This window comes from Gobio gobio (assembly GCF_949357685.1).
Source record: "Gobio gobio genome assembly, chromosome: 6".
NCBI classification, from domain to species: domain Eukaryota; kingdom Metazoa; phylum Chordata; class Actinopteri; order Cypriniformes; family Gobionidae; genus Gobio; species Gobio gobio.
In genome coordinates this window covers 51,729,114-51,755,664 of record NC_137102.1, presented here as the reverse complement: position 1 = coordinate 51,755,664, position 26,551 = coordinate 51,729,114, and the positions used below count along the sequence as shown (strand labels likewise).

At 38.2% G+C, this 26,551-nt stretch overlaps 3 protein-coding genes across 3 annotated transcripts; 2 read left to right on the top strand and 1 right to left on the bottom strand.

The window, feature by feature from the left end:
* The first annotated feature begins 1,355 nt into the window (after positions 1–1,355).
* Positions 1,356–4,347, top strand: LOC307128185 (uncharacterized protein). Its single transcript, XM_079819864.1, has 4 exons — positions 1,356–1,555; positions 2,239–2,433; positions 2,512–2,591; positions 3,064–4,347. Exons 1-4 carry the CDS (start codon positions 1,550–1,552, stop codon positions 4,031–4,033), a joined length of 1,251 nt encoding a protein of 416 aa, XP_079675990.1. The 5' UTR covers positions 1,356–1,549; the 3' UTR covers positions 4,034–4,347.
* A 63-nt stretch (positions 4,348–4,410) lies between these two features.
* LOC307128186 (putative nuclease HARBI1) lies at positions 4,411–6,966 on the bottom strand. The gene is made up of 3 exons (XM_079819865.1): positions 6,581–6,966; positions 5,637–5,754; positions 4,411–5,544 (listed from the first exon to the last, which is right to left on the bottom strand). The coding sequence occupies exons 1-3, from the start codon at positions 6,760–6,762 to the stop codon at positions 4,783–4,785; spliced, it is 1,062 nt and encodes a 353-aa protein (XP_079675991.1). The 5' UTR covers positions 6,763–6,966; the 3' UTR covers positions 4,411–4,782.
* Positions 6,967–8,642: 1,676 nt separating this feature from the next.
* Positions 8,643–24,080, top strand: LOC307128263 (macrophage mannose receptor 1-like). The gene is made up of 9 exons (XM_079819988.1): positions 8,643–8,905; positions 9,208–9,710; positions 9,990–10,101; positions 11,351–11,414; positions 21,901–21,984; positions 22,058–22,420; positions 22,513–22,848; positions 22,996–23,090; positions 23,349–24,080. The coding sequence occupies exons 5-9, from the start codon at positions 21,948–21,950 to the stop codon at positions 23,484–23,486; spliced, it is 969 nt and encodes a 322-aa protein (XP_079676114.1). The 5' UTR covers positions 8,643–8,905; positions 9,208–9,710; positions 9,990–10,101; positions 11,351–11,414; positions 21,901–21,947; the 3' UTR covers positions 23,487–24,080.
* The last annotated feature ends 2,471 nt before the right edge of the window (positions 24,081–26,551 follow it).

The window sequence follows — 26,551 nt, the reverse complement described above, 5'->3', positions numbered from 1 at the left end:
ATATTGAAGATTTGTATAGATGGTTTATGCTTTAAACATATATGTATATATATCTATATATACACTGGTAGGCTATCTGTAACTGTGCTTTGTAAATATTAAAACAATGTTAACTGAATGTGATGTGTGATTATTACGTAAACAGGCTAATTTATCTTATTAGTATTAAGTATTTGAGATTTTTAAAACAGAAAATGTGTTAACTGTATACAACTTTAACCAAATCAACGTCGTTTCAGCATAAGGTAAGCAAAACATCTGCGTAGATTTACGTCAGTTTTGAATGGCGTGTCTGACGTTGGTCTTTGATGCCGTGAGTAGCCTAACGTTCTATGCCAGTGCTATCTGGGTGTATCCCGAAAGGTTCAGCCTAAATGAATAAAGGTCCTAGAAAGCCCATGCAGAGCGGCCAGGATTTGCATCGTCCACCAGTGATGCGCGGGTTGATCCAAAATGAGCGGGTGCCCGCGGCCACCCGCGGTTACGAGTCATCCAAAAATATTTTTAATGATATTCGGGTCACGGTCGGTCGGATCGTCAATAAATCCTTATTTACCTTTTGAATGTTGAGCGTTATTAACTTTTGAATAAATGCTGACGCGGGACAAAATGCCCGATTTCCCAAAACGTTGAACTGAGCAATGCCATTGTACCATTTTAATAGGCTACTTTTAAACGCATTTAAAGTCAGTTTTATGTATTTTCTGAGAGGGGGCGGGATTTTTGTTGGGAAAGTCGGGGGAGAGACGCACACTTCGATTAGACTGGATAAACACATGCAGCATCTTAATTGTTAAAGAAAATTAAACGAAATAAATGAATAAATCAAGCCTGTATTACATAACACTAGGCTATATCATACAGCATTCAGAAAAATAACAGTTTGCGCTCCTAAGGGCTTTCACACTTTTCCAAATGTTTTCCAAATGTGGGCTGATGAATTCTTCAAGCCGGGTCGAAACATAAACATCGCGTTCATCAATAATATGCATCTGGAGCTGAAATGGAAAATGATGGGCCGCCTCAAGAACTTCCTGCTCTCGCTGCTGCACCTCTGAGCACACCACGCCAGAGCCTGAAACATTTTCTCAATGGCCCAATGAGCTACGATGAGCATTTACTACTTTTAAAAAATGCGGGTCAGGAAGCGGGTCGGGTACAATATTTTCTTCTTTTTTTTTGCGGTCCGAGTTGCGGGCGGGTTAGTTGAAAACGTCGGTCGGGTGCGGGTTGTTTATACATTGACCCGCGCATCACTGTCGTCCACACATCGGCCGGAGAGCAATCGCGATCAGATGCCGATGTCTCTGCAACATTTTCCCAATGGGCTTCATGCACACTCTCTTCCGCATTCCAAGTCAGCCAGCTAGGTCACTTCCGGTGCGCGTAGCGTCAATAGCAGCTATGGCGTTTTTCACCCGGTCGCTTCAAGATCTACCTAGGATGACGGTCAACGACGTGAGTCGAATAATCCAAACACTGTGTCATACATCGACAACAAAGAAGGAGAAGGGCTTCAAGCTATACGTTTCAAGCTACATTCATAATTATGAAGGTAAGATCTAACGTTAGACGTGTAGTGTTTATATTCCCTTAGCATGCATGCTATGTAACGCTAGCGCAGTAAGTGAAAATTGTATGTGTCTGTCTAATATTGTGTGTCAATCACGTACATTTTCCTAACGCCATTGTCAATCTCAGTTTCAAACAAGGATTCAAACACAGGAGAGGTAACCATTAGGGCTGAGTGCTACCGATCAATGAGGAAAAGCCAAAAGCCTCACAGCTTGAGTGTAAGGGAAAGTTATCCTACAGGTTCAGAGCAGGCTAGTTTATGAGACAGGTTCTGTTCGTCAGATCAAGTTTCTGTGAATCATCGCATGTGATTCTGCTAAAAGCTATTTTAAATACATATTTTGATTCATATACCATCAATAACACTGGTGTGTTAGAATATTTATCAATATTTAAATATGTACGCTAAGCACTGGGATTCACAGAAACTGAGTTCTGTTTTGTTACGTCTTTGACACACGTTCTGTGTCCCTTGTTATTTAAATGAGTAGAGTGAGAATAATAACAATAATAATAAATAATAATTTGGCTACAATTTTTACCTCCCCCAAATTTAGTTGTTTTTTTTATTTTGCTTTGTAAACATTCTCACTGTACTCATCCATTCTCCTTTTAAAAAACTGTACTTTTATTCTATTGTAACATATTTTTGTATTTTCACAGATTGTGTTTAGGGATGCCCGTCCTGTACAGCTAGAAAGCTGCCAGTGTAGCTGTGTGGCAGGTACAGCTTTGTGTAATCATGTTGCAGCTCTGTTGTACCAGACTGCACATTATTGCCAGCTGAGTATCACCTCTGTTCCCCCAACACACAGCTGCACAGAGACTGAACAAAAGTGGCATAAGCCAAGAACCATGGTAACGTTTCTAAAAGAGTACTTTGATTAAATTGATGAAAATGTGTGTTTATTGATATCCTTTTTTGTTTACATGCAGGGTGTTAAACCTGGTCTGGTCAATGACATGGTGATTCTTTCAGCCAGACCCAAGGAACGAAAACTGGTAGAAGGCATCAGGTTAGTACTGTTGATATTATCATAAGTTGGCTTGAACTTCTTCCTACTCATTTTTGAACATGGGAAATAGTTTTTACTGTTATGTACAATAATTTTGGAAGCTTGTACTGAGAAGTCCATGTACTTACTTATTTGTTATTTTAATTGTATTGTATATATGTAGGTTTGTATGCTTTATGTATATTCATTTTTTTTTTCATGTTCAAATAAATAAACTAAACAATAAACAATCATTAAAGACTTTTTCTGTAGTAATCATATCAGTGAGACCTCAGATAAAGTAATCGTGTGATACATTGCATTTCAACATTCATTGTTAGCATTTTATGCTCTCAGTTGTTCAAGCAAGAAAGTCAAAAACATCCCTTCAGACTTTTTAACATAAAAATCATTAATTTATATTAATTTAGTTTGTTGGTACAACTTATGTATAACTAACTTAATGGCTCTTTTTTTTTTGTCTTTTCCATAGGAGCAACTTGTATAAGGGTGTCAGTTCACCTCTGCCTGAACTTTCCACACTCAGGGTGGATGAAGTGTACCGTGATCTTCCAAGTAATGTGGCTCCGCTAATAACAACTATGGCTATGGACATTAATGTTCCTCTGGTTGACTCTGCATTTGGAAAAGTGCAAGAAGGAAGCGTGCTATCTTATCACATGCCAGCAAAGAGAGTGCCGAAAACATGTCCACACACAGATGCTCCTTCTCTCCCACAGCTCCCACTTCATGGTTACAGGCTGGGGCCCTCTACCTGCTCTTTTGTCTGCACTGAACATCAGCAGCACCACATGATGTCCCTGGAAACAACATTAGAGACAGCACACAAAATTGCCTATGGTACAAAAGAGCAGAGTTCCTGCATTGAGTGGCACCAACTAAGGCGGCCCCGCATCACCTCCTCCAAATTCAGAGAGGTCTGTCACACCAGGGCACAGAGCTCTGCTGAAAATCTGGCAAAAAGGCTTCTGAGACCTAGCCATCAGACTGCAGACATGCGGAGGGGGCTTGACATGGAACCTGCAGCAGTAGAGGAATACTGCAGAGCAAGGGAGGTTAACCACTATCCCTGTGGCTTCCTTATCCACCCTGACGCACCCTGGATAGGGTCATCACCTGATGGCATTGTGTATGATCCAAAGGGACAGTCTGTGTTTGGCCTTGTTGAAATTAAATGCCCCAATGTAGCAAGCTATGTTGACTGCCCATATATTAAGATCAGTGAGGGTAGACACACATTGAGAAAATCGCATGCATACTTTTGGCAGATCCAGGGCCAGATGTTGATTTCTGGTTTGGACTGGTGTGACTTTGTTGTCTACGCACAGGAAGACATGTTTATTCAGAGGATTCCCAGAGACATTGAAATGACCAAAACAATGAAAGAAAAAATAGACCATTTCTTTTTTTATTGCTACCTCCATGCTTACCTAGATAATTAGGCTATTAACATCTATCACACTTTAACAACCTTCTGTAAATATTTCTCTTACTGTCAGTTCTAATTATTTCATATATATTTGTACATATGTTTGGTTCAAGTTTTATTGTTCATTTTTAGAAATCTATACACAACTGGAACTGATACATATTTTTGTCCATTCCCGGGTTTGGGTGTTTGTTTTTTACACCTTCAGTTTCTGACACATCAATGAGAGGCATGTAATGTATATTATATTTCATAGTACTGAAAATATTGTAGTGTGTGTATATATTATTAATTCATTAAATTACATGTTCCTTCCTATGAATGTTATTTTGTTGTTGTTTTTTTAGGTAATGGTTCATAACAACATGAAGCAAATTTAACACAAGTCAAATCATTGTAACTATTTATTATGTAAACATTAATCAGTTTATTATACAGATAGCTTGAAAGCACCGATGAACAAAAGTACTTATAAAATACAAATGATTCAGTACTTATATTCAAAGAGTATGTGCAATGTACAGCAGTGCATAAATAACATGAGGTACTATAAAATGCAATTTATAAAAAGTAATATACAAAGGTACATTTAAACAAAGTGGTTATAAAACTTTAATAAATAACCTATGGCCATTTGTATACATTTGCAAAAGTTAACAATAAACTGATTAGATAGATTTCTAGACAAATTGTGGTCAATTTTATACATTTAAAAAAAATAAATAACTATTTACAGACACTGTGTTTCTCACAGAACAAGTGCTATGCTGGTTTCTTTGCCCAAGCCTTTACAAGAGGCCCGTTTTCATAGTTTGTCAGGAGACAAGCAACAGCATACAGCTGATTAATGTTGCCAAAAAGCCGAAGTGGAATCTCTGTGTCAAAGAACTTGTGTTCCTTAACACGGCGTATTAGACGCTCAACATGCACCCTGAGGCGTGCAATTGTTTGAGTCTCCCTGACATCACAGGCAGACATCTGGGACCTTCCAGAGAGAAATGCTGGCCTATAAATCTTGCAAGGGACAAGGTCATCAACAAGGAAACCTCGGTCAACCATAATGGCCATCCCAGGTCTCAAAAGGGAGAGAATTCCAGACTCTCGTGTGATTTGTTTGTCACTGATGGAACCAGCATACAGTGGAGAGATAAATGTGACCGCCCCATGTGGAGCCACTCCGAGCAGCCCTTTCAGCGTACAGTGGGACTTGTATGCAGAGAACAGTTCACTCTGGAGAAGAGGTGATGAAGGGCACTGGCACCTCAGCTCCGTACAGTCCAGGATGACTGTAGTGTCTGCATAGTCCTTGAACTCAGCTGGCAGATGTTCCCTTATTTTCTCCTCTGGTATCCAGATCCTCACAGACCCTAACACAGTGTACAGAAAGTTGCTCCACGTTGTGATGATCCGACTGACTGTGGACTGGTGGACTCCATACCGGTCAGCAAGGTCACGTTGTTTTGAACCCAGCGCAAGGTAGTTGAGAAACAAGAACATCTCATCAATGGGCTGCAGGGAACGAGTCTGTTCAAAAGAAAAAAATTTACATTGAGAGCAATGTTCATTATCCCTGAACTTTAAGTTGTATTGTATGGTCCATGTAAATAAGTACTTACTACAGTGGAACTCGGCTCTGTAAAGGTGCCTCTCTGTGCTTGAGTCACACTGACCATATATGGCAGCGAGGGTTCTATTAAGGCCCAGAATCTCATCAGCAGGTCATAGGATGCAAATCTAAACGAATACAATTTAGATATTAGCATTTATATCTTGTATCATCATTTTATATTTTATCATTTTTAATTTTCAAATAGTTTGTCATATATCGGGACTTAAATAATGTTTATCAGTCATTCTGGGAGACACATCCAAGTGAATAGGGAAATAAATTATACATCAATATTGCTATGAAATATTAGATATTATGAAAATGTCAATTATTACTCCCATTATTCTCTCTCTCTCACACACACCACTACACTATCTCGCGCTCTCTCTCTCTCACACACACACACACACACACACACACACACACACACACACACACACACACACACACACACACACACACACACACACACACACACACACACACACACACACACACACACACACACACACACACACACACACACACACACACACACACACACACACACACACACACACACACACACACACACACACACACACACACACACACACACACACACACACACACACACACACACACACACACACACACACACACACACACACACACACACACACACACACACACACACACACACACACACACACACACACACACACACACACACACACACACACACACACACACACACACACACACACACACACACACACACACACACACACACACACACACACACACACACACACACACACACACACACACACACACACACACACAACCATATCTGTTGCTGCAAAAGTACTACAGAACAATCAGTATGTTTGACAATAACACCGATGCAAGGATACTGACAAAAGTTTAGACAAGTCAAAGTTTAGTTTAGTCCATCTAGTTACATCTTACCTTGTGAAAAAACGTATGTCCTTGTCTGAGGCAGCAAAACGATGAATCCCAAACCGCTGACTCATTGTCAGCTTGTCGACTTGTTCCCTCAGCTTCAGGATCTCCTCTCTGAGAGACATGTTGTCCTCAAGGGCTAAATCAAAAACGGCAGGATCTGGAGCAGAAGCGTAGTCGTGGTCCATGAGGATATCAGCCACCTTGCACGCTGTGTTATCTCGCGACACCGCTGGCGGCGGCCGCTCTCTCCTCTCCCATACCCCCGGTCTTGAAGTGGGAAGGGTGAAATTGTTCCACTCAAACAATGCTGGAACAGCTCCCTTAACTAATAGCCGTCTCCCTGTCTCGGACCCTGGCTCACGAACATCCTCCTTTTTAAAATGCCGGCTACATACTCGGGTATGGGGAGTAACTGTAAAGTTGTCCCTCCGGATAGCGACAAGCCATTTTCACCTTATTTCCGCATCAGATGGAAATGTGTGAAAACTAAGTACTTTGTTGTACTTACTTGAGGCTTGACACAGAGGCACACAACAATGTTCAGCTGTAGTGCTGTCGGTTCGCTGGAATTTAAACGTTTTCTTTGCCATAACGCTATCACTTGGGCCTTGGGGACAAAAAAATCACCTCAGCAGTATGAAAGCGGAAGTAGCTTAGCTGGCGGAGATTTTAGCGGAAGTACGTAATCGCCTGCGTGTGCATATAGCCTATTAGCAAACGCTCTCTGAGCTACATCTTGCCGATGGAACTTTGTGCATCGGGTCCACATCGGCCCAACGTACGTGTGCTATCTGGGTAGGATGTGGTTTTGAAAAGAAGGTTGTATTTCACAGAAGAAGGGAAAATTAACAAACAAGAAAACAACAATATTAACCACAATCCACTCTCAATTCTGGTTGAAAAAAACAAACAAAACAAATTTAATTCAAATCGTTTTCATTTCAAAAGTACCAAAAGTCACAATTTTGGGGCAAAGAAAAGAAAATGGCAAAACAAACTGAAGTCAAAGAAGAAGAAAAAAAGAAATGAAATAAGATGAAAACAAAACAAAAAAATGGAGATGCACTACTCACGTCTTAGTTTGAGTACCGTGTTAATAGGGAGTGTGGAAAGTGCTGCGGTGAATTGTGTTAGTGTGTGTGCGGGGGAAAACCAGTAGTGATAGGCAATCCGGCTCTTTTTCGTGAGCCGGCTCGTTTGACTCAGCTCACTGAAAAGAGCCGGCTCTTTTGGCTCACAAACGGCTCTTTAATTTTTTTAATGTTTTGTCTATGATAGGTGTGAAAACAATTCTAATTAAAAGATTAAATTAAATAATAATACTCACAATGTCTCACAATTTCTTTAAAAATGCATTGATTTATGAAAAAATTATACTATTAAACATTTGCATTTGCAACTGGTCCAGAAGACTGCGTTGCTTTGGGTCGCGGATTAGTGAGTGGATACATCTCCACGTGAGGTGCTGGCTTCAGTCGCTCCTCCAACACCATCACTAGCAGGACCACTAGTTTCTCGAAGCTCCGCTAGCTTCACAGTTGGTGCACAGTTCGCATATGCCAGTGTAGGTTGTGGGTAGAACCGGCTTTATGTGAGATTTTGTTTTGGCAAATTCTACACTGTGCTTTAACATTGTCTACATCATAAAATGATTCCAAATGCTGCTGTGCTTCCGACTCCTTTTCCTGCTTTTGTTTGAACTTTTCACAGCTGTTTTTCCTCTCCTCTCCTCCGAGTTTGACAGTTGACACTGTGTGTGCGACGCGTGTGTGTGTGATGGCTCGGCCCCTCCCTCATGCCGTATAATTGGTTGACACCTTGTGTATGATTGACAGGAACAGAATGTGAGGCTGACCAGACAGTCGAAACGAATGTGTGCGCCTTTAGCCCTATATCATATTTTTTTTTTGTTCTTTGAATTAGTCAATTATTTTAAATAAAATAAAATTCATTATTTAATTATGACAATGATTTAATTTCTATAGGCTATATATTTTTTTAAATAGAGTCGGCTCTTCAGAAATGCGAGCCAGCTCCCGTCGTTCACCTAAAAGAGCCGGCTCTTAGAGCCGACTCATTCGCGAACGACCCATCACTAAAAACCAGCCGGTTTGTAATGCAGTGATGCTTTCCGCAATGGTGAGTCTCTTTGTTTGGGAAACAGCACGGATGATTCCGACGATCGTTACACCAGATTGTTGCAAACGTTCGGCACTGGAAACATCTTGACTCTGGGAGTGTGAGTGTCAGAACTACACTCCCACGTCCACTCCAGCAACGGCCCAGCGTTCAACCAGCGTTCTGAGGAATAACGTCACCGCCACCCAGGTAAGTGGAAATACGTTCACCTTCACCTTTCTTTTACGATTTCGTGAAGTTAACACCACAGCAACAGTTCTTCCATTTAACGCGGAGTTGTTGGCTTCTCAGCGCACATTGATTGAGGCTTTTCGGTTCTCACTTCTCCCGCACTCTGGCACAACCTCGAACAATGCTTTCCACAAAAACTCTCTCTTTTTTTCCATTTTCCATTTAAATTCCTCCTTTTATCTGATTACCTCATTTCCTTTTCCAATTTGGCAACGGAAGTGGGCGGAGATTAAATTTGTTTTTGTTCTTTTGTATTTCAGCTTTGTTACAAAGGACTGGCGGGAAAACTGTGAGAAAGGAACATGTGACAAATCAAAATACACAGAAAAGACCTAAAGAACAGACAAACATATTACAGTCAGGAGATCAGGTTTAGCAAACAAAATATCGTCTAGATAAGCGATTATGACAACACTGGGAAAAATGACTGGGGTTGTAATTGTAACAACAACAAAAAATCTACATTTTCAATAAATAAATCCACGTTTGGTACTTAATATTTTGAGTAGCTTAATTAATATAATGTTGTAGTAAACACATGTTTTTTTTTTACAATTAAATGGTGTGTGTATTATCTTGAGTAATGTTTACCAGGCTTTTTAGATGTGTGCCTTTTCAAGATACTTTTTAAGTAAAATTTATTTAAAAGACTAAACAATTGGATTAGGTTGTTGCAAAAACACAAATGTTCATGACAGACGTCATTTTGATGGGAGACTGGACTGAATTTGCACTGCTGGCAACAGCGGCACACAAAAAAAGGGTAAGAATGACATTAAATATGAACTGTTTAATGGTTTGATGCCTATAGACAGATGCAATGATAAAGCTAAATGTTTGAATTATTGATAAATACTTAAATTTGCTTGAATTATATGGCTTGGCTAACGATTTTTCTCTGACTGGTGCTAAAACGAAATTGTTAAATAAAGTTATTTTTGTTTGTTTTTGCACATAAAGTGTGTTCTCATCGATTCATAAAATTAAGGTTGAACCACTGGTGTCACATGGACTATTTTAACAATATCTTTCCTACCTTTAGGGCCTTGAAAGTGTTAATTAAATTGCTGTCTATGGAGGGGTCAGAGAGCTCTTGGATTTCATCTGAAATATCTTGTGTCTGAAGATGAACGAAGGTTTGGAACGACATGAGGGTAAGGAATTAATAACAGAATTTTCATTTTTGGGCGAACTAACCCTTTAAATTGGTGTTCACTTTTCTCAGTGATACATTTTTATCAGCTGATGTAATAATTATTTGAATTTGATGTTTTAACATTGTTCAAAACACATTTTTAATTAGTTGAGTTAATTATGTTCTCAGTGGGTTAAACAGACCAATGGTCATTGAAAATACGAATATGAAATACTGTTGCTACACTCTTGTAGTACTTACAGTTTTTTTTTGTGTGTGTGTGTGTGTGTGTGTGTGTGTGTGTGTGTGTGTGTGTGTGTGTGTGTGTGTGTGTGTGTGTGTGTGTGTGTGTGTGTGTGTGTGTGTGTGTGTGTGTGTGTGTGTGTGTGTGTGTAAAAGTAAAAACAAAAATAAAGTACTTTGTTTTGCACTGTTGCATTGTAATTTTAAAGTGAATAAATGTTTTGAATTGATATGCTGGTTTACTGTTTCATGGTATACTTTTAAAAAATGCAGAAAAAATTTAATTTATAGAAAATACATTTAAAAAATAAAAGCAGCTTGGAAAAAAGTAACTTAATGTGTGGCTTACAAGGATACATTTGTAAACATTGCTTAAAAGCTTATGTTGGATAAACATAAAACTATAATTTTCTAAATTGATCAAATTGAATTGCCATTACTTAAGAGTCTGAAAACATGCAAAGTCTAATAATAAATAGAAATCAAATGAGCTTAAAATACTCAAAAAGCTTATGCAAATAGTTGCCTCAATTTTATGGAATAAAATAGGCACAGTATTTTTTACAGTGAAGATGTTGTGACCAGTGGCAAAATGCAAAAATGCCTTCAATGAAAATTTGGAATTTGAATAGCAAAACTGCTCATGCCTTGTCTTCAGACAAAAAAATAACATATGATTTTATTATGTTAGACATTTTAGACTTTTGATTTCAGAGAATATAACATATTATGGTGCAGACTAAACCTCCCGATTCTCATTCTGAAGTTTAAATGTTAATAGAAGCATGGCATATTTGCCAAAACATGTAATAAACAAACATGCGAGGTGAAAGTGATTTTTTAGACTAAACAGCTAAAGATCACATTGCAGCTTATTCTGTTCTGGCCAATAACTGCCCACTTAGGCCATTTAGGGGCGTGTTTATGTGAAATTGAAATATGGGGTGACTTATAACATCTTCAGATTAACCAAGAAACAAATACGGGGTGAAATCACTCCTTTACGTGTCCACAATCTTCCTCAGGTGACAGTAGCAGTTGAAGCCTCTGTGTAAAAATACAAGGGATTTTCAGAACAAACATTTTGAGGTAAGAAATTAAAATTTCACATCTAGCCACTTTGGGTTCATGTTAATGGATCTTAAATGACAGATCTAAAAACATTTGAATCAGCATGTTTTCATTTAATGTAAAAACATCCACACAAGGGTTTCAACTATATGCTTTAAAAAAAAAATAATAATAATAAACTATAAAAAATATGATTTCTGAGGAAGCGAGAAGGGATGTAGGATGTTTCAAGCATTTTGGAGAACTGCCACAGTTCTTACTTTGATTTAGATGGTCTCAGTTGCTTCTGTCTCTTCTGAATCAGTGATGGTGAGATCAGATCTCTGAGTCATGCCAACAGTTAGGGTCTCCTTGTTCATAACAAAATCTCACTGTTCACAAAAAAGAATGATTGAAAATCTAAAATTGATATTCTCTACTTGTAATTTAAAAATAAAATGTGCATAGATTTTGCACAGTGCATGCTCGTATTTATTTCCAATTTTATTGTGAATTAAAGTCATATCTTTGCCATTTTTATATGTTTACCATTTTAAATTGAAATGTTTAAAATTAAATTAGGTTTGAGGGTGGTGTTGGGAAGATGATCTCATTTATTGACAGGGGCATAGTACAAGATCCCGGGCCCTATGCATTGGCAGTCCTGATGGGCCACCATGTTCCCAAAATAAAATAGATGTAGATGCTATTTAAAAACTGAAATAGCTTTACTAAGTGAAAATAGATTATATTTACACATAAAAGTAGCAGTTCTTTCCAATATGTGTAATAGTAATAGCATGCAATTTATACTTTTTGATAGATACATACTATTTGCACCTCAGTATTGTTGTACATTAACAGGATTTAATAATAAAAAGTGTAAATGATTATATGTATTAAAATTATTAAATGGATGCAGCCTTAATAAGACAATAAAAGCCCTCCCTACACCTACCTCTAACCCAACCTGTATAGGAGCCTTATTTTGCTTATTTTAACTGACAAATATTCCAAATTATGTGGTGCATTTCAGTCTTTAAGTATTTGTGTTTAGATTGTAAACTTTATATGTGTGTACTAATTATTCTCTCATTTTACATTGAAATATGTTGCATGTTAAAATTGTACACTGGCCCTTTAAGTCATGCGGTGGTGCGTAGCCTACTTTGTAGGAAGCCCTAAAAATCTTGTTGTTTTCTCGTGATCTCAAGATAACAAAAGTTGTTTTCTCGTGATCACAACTTATTCTCTAACTTATTCGCTCTTTTATGTTGTGGATCTTTCAGCAAAATCTTTGCGTCACTTAATAAACATTTTATTTGTGTAATTAACATTAAGAATAATTATCAACAGCTCAAGCGCAGACGGAGTACCTTCAGAAGGATGGCAGATTATTCTGTAACTGCTATTCTAAAAATCGTTTAGAGCTGCTTGGATCCAACCCACTTTATTTTCCGCATTCGTTTGAAATAAAATTGCATTGCATAATTTGTTTATGATAGTATCCTACTTGTTAAGCAGAGCTGACTAGATACCAGTTAAAGACAGAGAATAAACAAGCTTCACACAGGTTGCAGTGAGAACACAAGAATCACTTGTTTATTGGTACAGGTGCAGCTTAAATAGAACATCACATGGCATGGACACATGACAAACACACCTGAAAGGTATCCTCCACAATAATTGGGAGCATACTCATTAAACAATCAATCAATTAACTTGCTCACACATTATTCACAAAGGAAAACAAAAACAAAGAAACATCATGGAAAACAACTGCATTACATCTTGGCTTGGCTATAACCCAAACAAGAACGTGGAAAAGGTAAAGGATTATTTGCCAATGCAATTGTACCTTGGTTGTCTTCATAGATCATAGGTACACCATATTGATAATCATCAAGATGTTCAAGCAATTGTGTCAAGTACAAACACTCTTGTATAGTGGCAGCTAATGCCATGTACTCAGCCTCACATGTTGATAACGCTACAGTTGGCTGCTTTTTGGTCTTCCAAGAAATCAGAGGACCATGCTTACATAGGCTAACACAATAACCAGATGTACTCTGTAGGTCATTTGCATCACCTGCCCAATCTGCATCACTGTAAGTCACCACCCTTAACCCTTCATCACATTTCCTGTAACAGAGCATCTTGTCATTTGTACCTTTCAGATATTTCAGTACATGCTTTACAGATGTCCACTGCTCTTCTGCTGGCTCCCTGAAATACTGGGACAATTTGCTAACAACATAACTCAGATCAGGTCTAGTGCATGAGGTTCGGTAGATTAGGCTACCCACTGCCTCTCTGTATTTCCTGGGATCAATCAACTTTTCATCACCATCGGTGTAATTAGTGCTGTGCGGTATACCGGTTCATACCGAATACCGGTATTTATTTATTTTATAATATGAATTTTGATGATACCGCAATAGACAATGATGTAAATTAATAAATAAACTGACAATTCAAAGAAGAATTGGCCAAAAAGTAACTGCTTTATTCTTTCTGTGTTAAACTGATGTGTGTCATTCGTTCAGAGAGTGCTCTTAAATGTATTGCAAATATCCGCGTTTCTCCCTTGTTTTGGCAGTTTGTTGTAATATAAGGTTAGATTTTTTTAAATGCTTAAGGTGCCCTCCACTCAACTTTTAAAATTCAGGTGTCTGTAAGTATGTCTCTGAGCATGTTGCAGGTCTGTGTTATATTGGTTGTTTTCTCTCCACAGCATCATTTTGTGGGGCTTTGCACACCTGTATTAACTCTAGTGTGGAATTTTTCTACAATATTCACTCATCATGACAGTAAAACAGGGTATTCTTGTCAATCTCCTGCAGTATTTCCTCTCTTAATCAGTAGAAAATGTGATTAACACCCGGTCATTCATAGGGGAAAAAATACCGTCATATACTGTGAAACCGATATAATTTAGAAAAATACCGTGATATACATTTTTGGTCATACCGCCCAGCACTAGGTGTAATTCAGCTTTGGTTCACAAGGTGTCGACCTGGGTTTACAATCTTGCATGTCAAATCTTTCCAGCAGTTTGTCAACATAACTCTGCTGTGACATATTCACACCCCCATCACACTGATCAAAAGTGATACCTAGAAAATTCTTCAGTCTTCCTGTATCTCTTTGACAGTTTTAAAGCTCTCTCATCACTGGCAGCAATAACCAAGTCATTAACCCATATCAATATTTTCACTTTCTCATGTTCTGTTTCTCTCTTGTAAATACAATGATCAGCTGGGTTTTGTACAAATATATTTTCACACAGGTAGTTATGTAACATTTTGTTCCAGTTTCGACCTGATTGCTTTAGCCCGTACAATGGTTTGTCCAGTTTACACACCATTTTTTTTTATTTGTCTGAGATTTTACCAAGGTTATTTTCGTAAATGAAGACTAAAACTATTGGTCAAAAAACATTTTCGTAAACTGAAATAAAATTAAAAAATCATAATAAATGAAAAACTAAAACTAAACGAAACTAACAACTCTTACTGAAAAACGAACTGAAATAAAATAATAATTAGCAAAAATAAATATTGGTTTTCGTATTTAATAAGCTTTCTTTACTGTGGTGGAAAATCTGACCTGTAGCGGTTGAGTGAGTGTGTATATGGAGCTACAGCCCGTGAAGTGAGCTGAGGAGATTAACCGCTATCCTCTGATGCGGCGCGTGCAGTGAATACACATCGCTAGTCTTGTTCAACAGCTGTTCACAAAGAATGCGTTCGTGGCAGTGAAATGGGAAATGACACAAGGTAATGAGATGCACGTTAAACTTGAGTTCACTACTTTTAGAGTGCCGTTACATACGCGACGCGAGATGCAGGTGCAACAGAAACTATGGTAGCAAGTACTGTGTGTTTAAGATTTCATGTTCGCATAATATTGACAGGCTCAAAGGTGTTATCATTGTTTTTACAAATCATTTACTACTAATAATATTATCATCCGTGTGGAGACATTTCCCCACAAAGTAGGGAATACCAGGAAACACATGCATACACACACACACGTCATTATTTAATCGCACTTCAGTCTTCAATCTTCACAACAGTTTGCGTTGGCTGTAGTCAGATGACTTTAGCTGTGGTCACACTGCTAGCCTACATTGTACTACTGAAGAAATAATCTTTAAATAAATAAGCTTTTAATTGTTTAACAATATTTCATCTTTAATATGAATGAGTTTGTCTGGAATTTATAATTTTTACTTTCATATTTTTACGTTGCATTTATTTGGTTCTTTGTTCAATCTCAGACCATTTTTTGTTATATAGGTCATAGTTTGACTCAAGCTTTTTTGCTTAAAGGTCCCATGGCCTGGTCCCAAGTTCCCCTAGCCTGAATATTGTCCCCAAGTGCATAGAAATGTTGATCGGTGTAAACCCGAGTTCTGGCTGTCTCTCTCTGCCTTTGAGAAAATGACAGGCCAGACTAGCCAATCCTGAAGTCTCCTGGTTTGACGTCCAAGCAGGAACGGTTACCTCCCTTTCCTCCGCCCAGAGAATCTGTCACGCCCATGCAAGCGCTCCAGAGATCATTGCTTGTGAAAGAGTGAATGCTGGCAGTTTCTCAGTGTTTGGATGTACAAATGAAAACAGAAGTCTTTTTTCAGTTCCTTCTGATCTGTGATCAGTGATTTCTTATGTGTAGCTAATTATTTATTATTCGTGCACACACAGCGGCTTCTCTCTCTCCCGACAGAACAGTGTTTTCGTGTTTTCTATCTTGTGAGTCAGTGTTTTTGTACGTCCTCGTCGCGTCTATCTGTTCTACAATGTGCATACAGTCGTTTCTGCTCAACATCAGCAGAGTCACATCTTTAGAGATAAACCTCACACACGCCGAAGCTCGGGCTGCACTGGCCGGTGGCCTTCAACATCCCCGACCCCCAGTACTGCATCTGGCCCACAGCGGAGGCACCAAACGCGGCGTGAGATTAAGCAGAAGGGGGGTAAGCGTGAGCATATTCGGGCTAGCCAGCTATCCCCACAATAAACTGGATTACATTCGATTACTGCTGTTGTGTCTTTGTTTGCGCTGTGTACTCAACGCGCGTCACTGACGCTTTTATTTTATTTTAAAAATAATGCTAATATCAACACTTACTTTTAACTCGTTCATCTCGACAGCTGTAATGGTACTTTGCATGTGTTACAAAGTTGGTAATAATGATGAAGACGGACTCGGTGTGACTGGGACTCGTGTTTATTCAGAACTCTCAGATACAAACACAATAAACTCGCGCTGAAAGACAGTGCTCTCATAACTCAGTAGTTACTATAAATAACTTTGTTAGCAATCGCTGAGCTCAGTCTCTGGTAACATTAGTGATGTCCGGTTCGCGAACGATCTTTCTTTTGAACCGGTTCTTTTTAGTTAACCGAATCAGTTCACCAAATCGGACTGAATCGTTCTAAACGGTTCACGTCTCCAGTCAGCGCTGATCCATAATTTACTAAAGTTACTAACTTTCTGACATGAGTGACAGTCCCTCCGACTAGAAATTGACTAATAACCTGAAGTATATGCTGTAACTACAACAGTTCAGACATGCTGAGAACTGATGTGAAGTGAACTCCGGTCCATCCGTCTCTCTGGCAGCAGCTCGTGCGTCGTAGACCTTGTTAAACCACGCCCCCTCCGCTCATTTAAAATGCAAAGATGTCAGCCAATCACAACAGTGGGCGTTTTTACTGAAGTCTCACAGCAGACACGCCTTGTGAAGCAGGGCATTCAGCCACAGGGCAAACAGCAGTATAGAAAAATGCCTTTTATTTCTAAATTATGACATTTTATGATGTAAAAGTCATACTAACAATATAAGTACACCTCAGGAAACATTATAAAATAATAGAAAAATGCCATGCCATGGGACCTTTAAGCATTGTCTGTGAAACCGGGGGTAAAATTACTAAAACTAAAACTGAAACGAAATATATAAAAACTAAATAGAAATGTGTTTACAAAATAAAAACTAAAACTAGCAAAATAATTTATAAAACTAACTAAAACTAAACTGAAATTTGCAAAATCGAAAACGATAATAAAATATTATCTATATTAAATATTATATATTAGTTTTAAACTCAGTTTCAATCAAAGTGTGTGTGTGTGTGTGTGTGTGTGTGTGTGTGTGTGTGTGGTGTGTGTGTGTGTGTGTGTGTGTGTGTGTGTGTGTGTGTGTGTGTGTGTGTGTGTGTGTGTGTGTGTGTGTGTGTGTGTGTGTGTGTGTGTGTGTGTGTGTTGTGTTCTCTTATCTGCTTTCAGGGAGTGATAACATATTAAGGATACTGAATTCGCTCCAGAAAATCAGGATGTCGTGACATCAGTCAGGCACTGTTGGCTCGCCGTACACTCGTCCAAGGTTGACTCGAAAAGTAACTTATGCATCAACAGGAACAAAAAAAAACAACCTGCATAATGCAGAGAACTCATCACTCATTCACATTCACTTAATCTGATAACAGATATAAAATCACATGCAATTTCAGATGAAATTACAGAAATATTTTTTTTCTCTCTTTAACTGCATATTAACTTAAATTATTTTACAAAGCACACTATCACAAAATGGCCCCGTTTGCATAAACTTAATGCACATCAATCGGTCTGTGACGCAGTTGATTTTAACATCACATTTGGATTAACTCTGTAAACTTCCATCCATTTAGCCCAAAAACCAGATGCTAATGGCTTGGTCAAAAGGAATTCTGCGTGTAAGCATTTTCAGCCTTTCGGTGAAGTTCTCTTAATTTATTGACATCTCATTTTAAATCTGACTCCATTAATAATTTTATCTGACTCCAATTCTAAGTGACTCCATAAAGTGTGCTACATTTAGAGTTTATCAGCTGATTTTAAGATTAGTTGCGATTTAATTTAGATCGTTGATTTTCTTTGTATCTTCCTAGTTTTCATATTCGTTCATCGAGAGACCCAATATCGCAGAGAAACAGACGCTTCCGGACGCGCGTTCATGGGCACAAAATGTTACTTCTGTAATTAGTCAGAGGATACAGAGTGAATATTTTACCTTTAAGTGGTTGCACATGCTCACTCAACAAAAAGTGTAATTTTAGTAATATTCACGAACTGCAACTTGCCAATCCAGCGATAGTCAGAAATCGGAATATCGCGCACGCTGCGCCCCATGCTTCAGTCGTGCCGTCATCGGTGTGATCTATCATAACCCTAGATTTTGCGGTAATAAAGGAGTATATATCGATCCATACTAGAATAATGATTTCAGAATAATACAAGATAAATCAAGATTAACATTTATTTTGGCCAGACAGGAAAAGTAAATAAGTAAACAAGAATCCATGGTACACAACTGATCAGCGTAAAAACATAAAACACAATTGCAAAGCAATATGAAAATAATTTAAAAGAGTCATCATGTCTGGCACACTACATGCAGTTTGGGTCAGTGTCTCAAAGACACTGACCCAGCACCACATGGGGGTTCTGACTACAAAATGTTCCCCCCGGAGAGTTAGGTTACCCAGCCTTAAATACTCCAAGTAGAACAAAAGGTTTGTTTGTAAATATTTGCAACACAACCACCTGGTTTTGGGGGAGTGGATCAGATATCTTTGAAGAGACTCCTCAAAAGGAGGACTGAATTCTCATTAGTTTTCAATCTTTCTAATACTACTAGTGACTGCAGTGAAACTGAGACCATTTTACCATTCGCACCGAGACCTTTAAAAAGACATCAAACATGAAAGGGATAAAACAATAGATTTACAAGATACATCATCACTGGTATATCTGCATTTGGTGACTTGAAAACAGGGCAAGGAGAGGGCAAAATGGGGAGGGGGGAGAAATGTTTGTCAGGGTGGTGTCACACAGTTTCTGTGAGATCTTCTCTCAAGATTAGTGACTTTTATTGTTCAGTTGCTGGGGTGTGTATCTCAGCTTTTGTCTTATCACCAAAACCGATCCTTACAACTCTGATTGGTTTTATGACAAAACAATCTTTAGATTCTTCATAACAACATGTATATTTCAATATTCATTCATCATCTGTTGGTTATCAATCATATTTCTTACAATAAATCATTAATCGAACACATATGCGCGATTACAGAGCAACAACTGAGGAACAACACTCACCGGAGTTTCTTGAAATAAAAGTATGAAAGATCCTCTGGATTTCACTGGAAATTAACTTTTTTCACTCTATTTAAACACTTTTAAAGTAGTTATGCTTTATGATCTTTCTCCACTCTCATTTGTAAAAAAAAATGGCTGCTTGCTTCCTTTGTATATTATACACTAGTCATGGAGAAAACGCCCTCTAGTGGAGAATAATAGGTACTACATTTTTTCTATTTCAAATTAAGAGTCCATTAACCATCTTCATGTACAAGGGCATGTACGTAATTAATCACAGCCCTTGATTGATACTTTCTTGAAGCACCTTTGGTACCAATTACAGCCTCAAGTCTTTTTGAGTATGATGCTACAAGCTTGGCACATCTATTTTTGGGCAGTTTCTCCCATTCTTCTTTGCAGGACCTCTCAAACGCCATCAGGTTGGATGGGGAGCGTCAGTGCAAAGCCAGATCTATCCAGAGATGTTCAATCGGGTTCAAGTCTGGGACATTCTCAAGGACATTCCATAGCCATTCCTTTGTTATCTTGGCTGTGTGCTTAGGGTCGTTGTCCTGTTGGAAGATGAACCTTCGGCCCAGTATGAGGTCCAGAGTTGTCTGGAGCAGGTTTTCATCAAGGATGTTTATCTTTCCCTCGATCCTGACTTGTCTCCCAGTTCCTGCCACTGAAAAACATCCCCACAGCATGATGCTGCCACCACCATGCTTCACTGTAGGGACTGTATTGGCCAGGTGATGAGCAGTGCCTGGTTTCCTCCAGAGTTCCATCTTTGTTTCATCAGACCAGAGAATTTTGTTTCTCGTGGTCTGAGAGTCTTTTGGAAAACTCCAGACGGCAATTTACTGAGGAGTGGCTTCTGTCTGGCCACTCTACGATACAGGCCTGATTGGTGGATTGCTGCAGAGATGGTTGTTCTTCTGGTAGGTTATCCTCTCTCCACAGAGAAATGCTGGAGCTCTGTCAGAGTAACCATCTGGTTCTTGGTCACCTCTCATACTAAGGGCCTTCTCCCCCGATCGCTGAGTTTGGCTGGGCGGCCAGCAATAGGAAGAGTCGTGGTGGTTCCAAACTTCTTCCATTTATTGATGATGGAGGCCACTGTGCTCATTGCGACCTTCAGAAATGTTTCTGTACCCTTCCCCAGATCTGTGCCTCGATACAATCCTGTCTCATGGGGTCTAAAGACAATTCCTTGGATTTCATGGCTTGTTTGTGCTCTGACATGCACTGTTAACTGTGGGACCTTATATAGACAGGTGTGTGCCTTTCCAAATCATGTCCAATCAACTGAATTTACCACAGGTGGACTTCAATCAAGTTGTAGAAACATCTCAAGGATGATCAGTGGAAACAGGATGCACTTGAGCTAAATTTTGAGTGTCATGACATTATGGGGAATTGTTTGTAGAATTGAGGGGGGGGAACCTAATTTAATTCATTTTGGAATAAGGCTGTAACATAACAAAATGTGGAAAAAGTGAAGTGCTGTGAATACTTTCCAGGTGCACTGTATTTAGCTGTAGGGATGACATATTTTTGTAGGCCAAAGCAAAGAACCAAAGTAGAATTTTAGCACTTCTGGTTCCATTGTCCCAAAATACATTTTTGAAGGAATCTTTTTTTCAATGGCTAAAATGACATCTGTGGTGAACACAAGCTCAAGATATTTTCATATTTTATTCTACTACATCACTTTCAGGGATAATGCTTTTTAAATAAATACTGAAAGAGTTTTCAAAAGCTTGGTGGTGGTGACGTTGAAGTCAAGCGACCGTGGTGTAGATCATTTATAGCCTAAAGTTAGCTTTTTATTTCTAGACTTCAAAATTCATTTAGGTTGTGTTTGTAAAAAACATGTATGTATCATACACTTTTGTTGATCACAGAGCTTATTTTTTTTGCAATAATTCAAAAGTCCATAGAAAAATCATTCAAGAAATTAATTAAAGGCAGAAAGCAAAAATATATCAGCACTCTGATATATCAGCACAAAATATAGCACTCTATTGCCAGCTGTTGTACAGACCTGTTCTGGCCGGTAGGTGGAAGAATGGTCAGTTGGCAGGTTTCAACATCACGATTCAGGTAATAAAATAAAAAGAATCTTTAGTGAAATTGAGAACTTATGACTGACTTTTATTTTTAATTAATTAATAACAGCTGTTTAACTTTTGAGGGAAATTAAATGCAATGCATTAACTCACAGGTGTCATTCTGATATCATTTTATCCAAAATGATTTTATCATTTCATGCATTCCCTGGGAATAAAACCCATGACCTTGACGTAGCTGGTGTTTCTCAGTGTGATTGCTTTAACACACTCTATGAAACAGAAAATGGATGATTTGTTTTATATCTCTTCTTAAAATACAGCAGCACGTGTTGGTGATAAACAGCAGAGAGGATCTGTGTGAGCGGTCATGGACCGGAGTCTGTTTGTTCTGCTGCTGCTGTCAGGTTGGTGTGGTCATTTGTAATCTGTATTTATGATGATGTGTACACATATTGTTTAACATGTTGATTTTAACAGGGCTCTCCTGGAGCAGTTCTGCTCTTTACAGAGAGTACTATTATATAAATGAGGGAATGTCGTGGCCAGAGGCTCAGAGTTACTGCAGAGAGTGGTTCACTGACCTGGCTACTGTAGACACCATGGATGATGTGAACAGGCTGGTGAATATAGTGGATGTTGGATACAGTGGATCAGTGTGGATTGGATTGAAGAGAGGGACACAGAATCGCTGGGCTTGGTCTAATGGAGAAAACATATCCTCTCAGTACTATAACTGGGCTTCAGGAGAGCCAAATGAGAATGCATCTTGTGCAATTTTTTATCCCAGCTTCTGGGGTGATGCGCCATGTCATCTTACCCTATATTTTATGTGCTACAAGGGTGAGTTCCCCGTTCTTTTAAATGTATCACTGAGTAATTTAACTGGGAAAGAAGAGCTATGAACTGATTTTTACTTTTGCATCTCTCAATAGAAAATAATGGATACATCTTGGTACAACTGAATAAGAACTGGAGTGATGCTCAGAGCTACTGCAGACAGTATTACACAGATCTGGCCACCATTCACAACTCTGGGGAAAATAATCAGATAAATACGATGATTCAATCTGATTGGTGGGTCTGGTTTGGTCTGTTCCTGGACTCTTGGGAATGGTCTGACAAATGGAGTCTCTCCTTTAGAAACTGGGTAGCAGGTCAACCATCCCCGATTTCAGGATCCGATGACTGTGTCGGCATGTCAAGAACCAATTCTGGGAAATGGGTACATGAAAGCTGTGATCTACAGCATCCTTTTATCTGCTATGGAGGTGAGTTTCCCCAGTTAACAAAATCAAGTGAATCAAACAAGAGATTTGTAGATCATGGTTGAAAAACAAATTACAGCTCTGATATGTTTTCATTTACTGATGTATCTTTTATGTTCGTTAAAAGACTTTAAATCTGTATTTCTCTAGATGAAAAGAGAAAGCAGATTGTCAGACTGAAATTGTCCTGTAATGGAGAATGCGCACTGAATGATCCTTCAGTACAGACTGCCATTCTGAATGAGGTTTGTCTCTGCCTTGAACATTGTTCAGTTTCATGGTCTTATTCTGGTGCAACAACACAATTTGCCAAGTATGTACTGGGTAAAACGACTAAGGATGAACATATTAAAAAACATTACCTTATTCCCAAACAGCACCGCTCATTATCATAATTGTATTGCCGTTTTATTTTGTTATTAAGGGCTATAGATTATATGAAGTCTATAAGTGTTACGTGGTTTTTCATGTTTTATTTGTATTCTTTCTTGCTGGTCTTTCAGATTCATGAAAAGCTGAAGAGTGTGGGATTGAAAAGTGACAGCAAAATAAGCTGGAGAAAGGGGAAAGGTGAAGAGGTGTTTCATGAGGAGATTAATCATGTGGTGAATTCAAATAATACATGTAGGAGATATAATTAGTGTACTTTTAAAAAAAAGTAAACTCAGCGCAGATTGTTGGATGGACTGCATTTATATAGCGCCTTTTTAACAGACCTACGGCCATCCAAAGCACTTTTTGTTTTCTTAAATTAGGTAAAATGTTATCATGTTGTTTTGAGGAACTGAAAAATATTAGTTGTAGAATACAATATATACTGCATTAATTACATTAATACTTAATCGAGACTAACTTTATTATATACTGCATTCTTACAAGACTTTGCCTTTAATTAAGTTACTTGAATGAATTTCCTTTAATTTATTATTTAAATCACCACTTAACTCTTTCATTTTTAAATGTCATAATTTTTTAGTAAAGTTAACATTATTTTGGTTTTAAAAAGTTCAAGGGTATATGCAGAGAGGAATTATGGGAACATATAATTTTGTGAATATGGCTTTTGAGATGTACTGTATGTGTATGACCTTATTTCATATGTAAAATATCATGACATAATAAACTCAACTGGAATCATATTGTGCATATTATTCCCATTTTCATATGATACCTGTCTAAATATGAAATGTATAATATACAGTAGGCTAAACAGTAAAAAATGTTATGTGCTATTTACTTGGTTTTGGATTGGTTTCTTTAATGGAATCTACCTGAATTAATCATGTAAAATCTCCTAAATTATTTAGTCTATGAAACAATCAATTTAATACTTTTAGTGAAATGTGCTTATTTATTTTTTAGTTGACTTTAAAAAAAGGGTATAAATTAGAGTGAATGGATAATACCTGTTTATATTTGTCTTGTGATATACAATGAATAGACTGCATGCTACTAGCACAGCACAAGCAAAAACAAACTTGTTACTTCACTGGCATTAGCAAAGTCATTGCTCATTGAACAAAGCAACACGCTTTATAATATTAGTATACATGCAGTTATCCACAACCTAACCATAAGATCTACTCTTCTGCTCAATGGTAACGGTCAAAACTTCAACATAAAGAAACTCTTTCAATTATCAAACATAACTGATCATTAAACCAGATGTTTCCCTTCACTCAAAAATACATAATATAATGTAACGGTGGTGGCAGCCCTTAACTCAACTAACAAATTTAACAAAACTGCGGGTGCCAGACAACTGCCAAAATTCAAATAACCCAGGATAGCAAATTTAAAACTGTATTCCTGATATAATCACATTACTTCACAGGGAAATCCTTTGTTTCAGGTAAGAAAACACATAAAACAAAGAAAAACAAAACAAAATATCAAAGGTGACAGGTCGATCAGTCCGTGTTATTCACATTATCTGAAATCCCCACTGATACTGGAAACATCACACTGAAAGTCTGCATCAGCAGATTCGCACCTCCACCTTCTTGCCAAACTTTATACACAATAAAAAGAAGAAAAAGAGAAAGCACTTTAAATAAATACTTAGGCGTTGAGACTAGGGATGAAACGGTATGGAAATTTAGCATCACGATTATAGTGACCCAAATTATCACGGTTATCAATATTATCACGGTTTTGTTCAAATGAGATGAAAGTGTTCAAAAAGAACAGATGCACACACTTAAAACATTTAAACAAGTTTTATATTTGAAAATCAACAAACAACAAATAAGTCAAGCAGCTCTATGCACTTTTTTAAGCTAGATTCTATTCTGTGGGATTTCCTTCCTTATAATGGCCGTCGTCAATAGCAACGCATAATGCATAAATAATAATAATTTGTCGTAAATATAATCTCTAATATTATCTCTGTAAATATATTCAAGCAATATTCTCATCAGTGTTCAGCAATGATGCATTTTAATCTAGCATATTTTGTGTAAGAGCCCAAACAGTATCCTTGTGAAATAATGCATAGCCTATCCATATTTCCATATGATTTGACAGTTTATTTTATTAAATATCAAAAGGTGTGTATCATACCTGACACCTAAATGATCACTTTACAGTCAGTTTTATGACTGTCATTCTCTTCAAATGCTATTGAAGTTAGAGACGTGTATAATGTTGCCAATGTTGTATCTTTAGAGACGGTCCCTAAATTCGCCCTGCGTTATGCCAGTCATATCAGATGCGCTGTGGTTCTGCTGTGTTTGTTTGAAACTATTCTCGCTGCTGAAATAGAACGGAAACAGTTCGATCACTGTATAATGAATAAATCTCCAGCGTACATCGCACGTTTATCTCTGATCTGAGTGCAGATTTCAGTGAGAGCGGCGCGCGCTCTGAACATAACTCCGCTAATCTGAACGCCTCTGATTATGAGACGACATCGCTTTCATAAACTCAATAGAAACACGTGTAAGTGGTTATAATGCGCAACGCGATTATAACAGATGGCTTTTGAGAAGACTAATAAGTTCAACAGCCAGAGTGGCTAGTGTGCAGCCGAAATAACGCTACACTCGCAAATGGTGGTTGTTAATGTCAAGCCCTGATTATTAGGCCTACCCCTTAAATGTCACCCAGTCTAGACTGAATTTGTTCGTTCGCTTCACGTTATTATTTCCCAGACGTAGTTCTGGTATTGAGGTCAAAGTCCAATTGCCTTGCGTTCGTAGTTTTGAAGTGTTCCCTCTATTACAGCGACTTTCTTCTGGCATGTTCTGCAGACTGGGTGACCATCTTCGATTAAGTTTCCCTCAGGACTTTTGTAAAAGCCAAAATATGACCACACCTCAGATTTGGTCCTTTCAGAAGTCTAAAAACGGCGCTGTCACTGCCTTCTGCCATTTCTTCTTATTCAAAAGACAGCGGTGCGGTGCGCCAGACTGACGCTGACTGGACAAGATTTACCATGAGTTTTCACAATCGTGATAATCACACGCGGTTTTAATGATAATTAAATTTTATACGATATTACTAACCGTCACTAAATTTTATCGTGGTTTATCGTGAAACCGGTAATCGTTTCATCCCTAGTTGAGACACGACCGCAGTGCTTCCCTGAAGTGTCTGCAGAGATTGTCAAATCTCCCCTGTGAAGGCCTCATCAACACTCGGGCGGAATATTCTGAATGTTCCGATCCAATCGGACTACTGACCTGTAATGCTGCCTGAATCATAA

What these genes read in the sequence shown, in the direction of transcription:
- LOC307128263 (XM_079819988.1), top strand. Translation starts at nt 21,948, where the DNA reads ATGGACCGGAGTCTGTTTGTTCTGCTGCTGCTGTCAG. An exon ending in TGTTCTGCTGCTGCTGTCAG is followed by an intron (nt 21,985 to 22,057) that starts GTTGGTGTGGTC and finishes TGATTTTAACAG; the next exon opens with GGCTCTCCTGGAGCAGTTCT. An exon ending in ATATTTTATGTGCTACAAGG is followed by an intron (nt 22,421 to 22,512) that starts GTGAGTTCCCCG and finishes ATCTCTCAATAG; the next exon opens with AAAATAATGGATACATCTTG.
- LOC307128186 (XM_079819865.1), bottom strand. Translation starts at nt 6,762, where the DNA reads ATGGACCACGACTACGCTTCTGCTCCAGATCCTGCCGTTTTTGATTTA. An exon ending in GACATACGTTTTTTCACAAG is followed by an intron (nt 5,755 to 6,580) that starts GTAAGATGTAAC and finishes GTATTCGTTTAG; the next exon opens with ATTTGCATCCTATGACCTGC. An exon ending in CAGAGCCGAGTTCCACTGTA is followed by an intron (nt 5,545 to 5,636) that starts GTAAGTACTTAT and finishes TCTTTTGAACAG; the next exon opens with ACTCGTTCCCTGCAGCCCAT.
- LOC307128185 (XM_079819864.1), top strand. An exon ending in GGCATAAGCCAAGAACCATG is followed by an intron (nt 2,434 to 2,511) that starts GTAACGTTTCTA and finishes GTTTACATGCAG; the next exon opens with GGTGTTAAACCTGGTCTGGT. An exon ending in AAACTGGTAGAAGGCATCAG is followed by an intron (nt 2,592 to 3,063) that starts GTTAGTACTGTT and finishes TCTTTTCCATAG; the next exon opens with GAGCAACTTGTATAAGGGTG.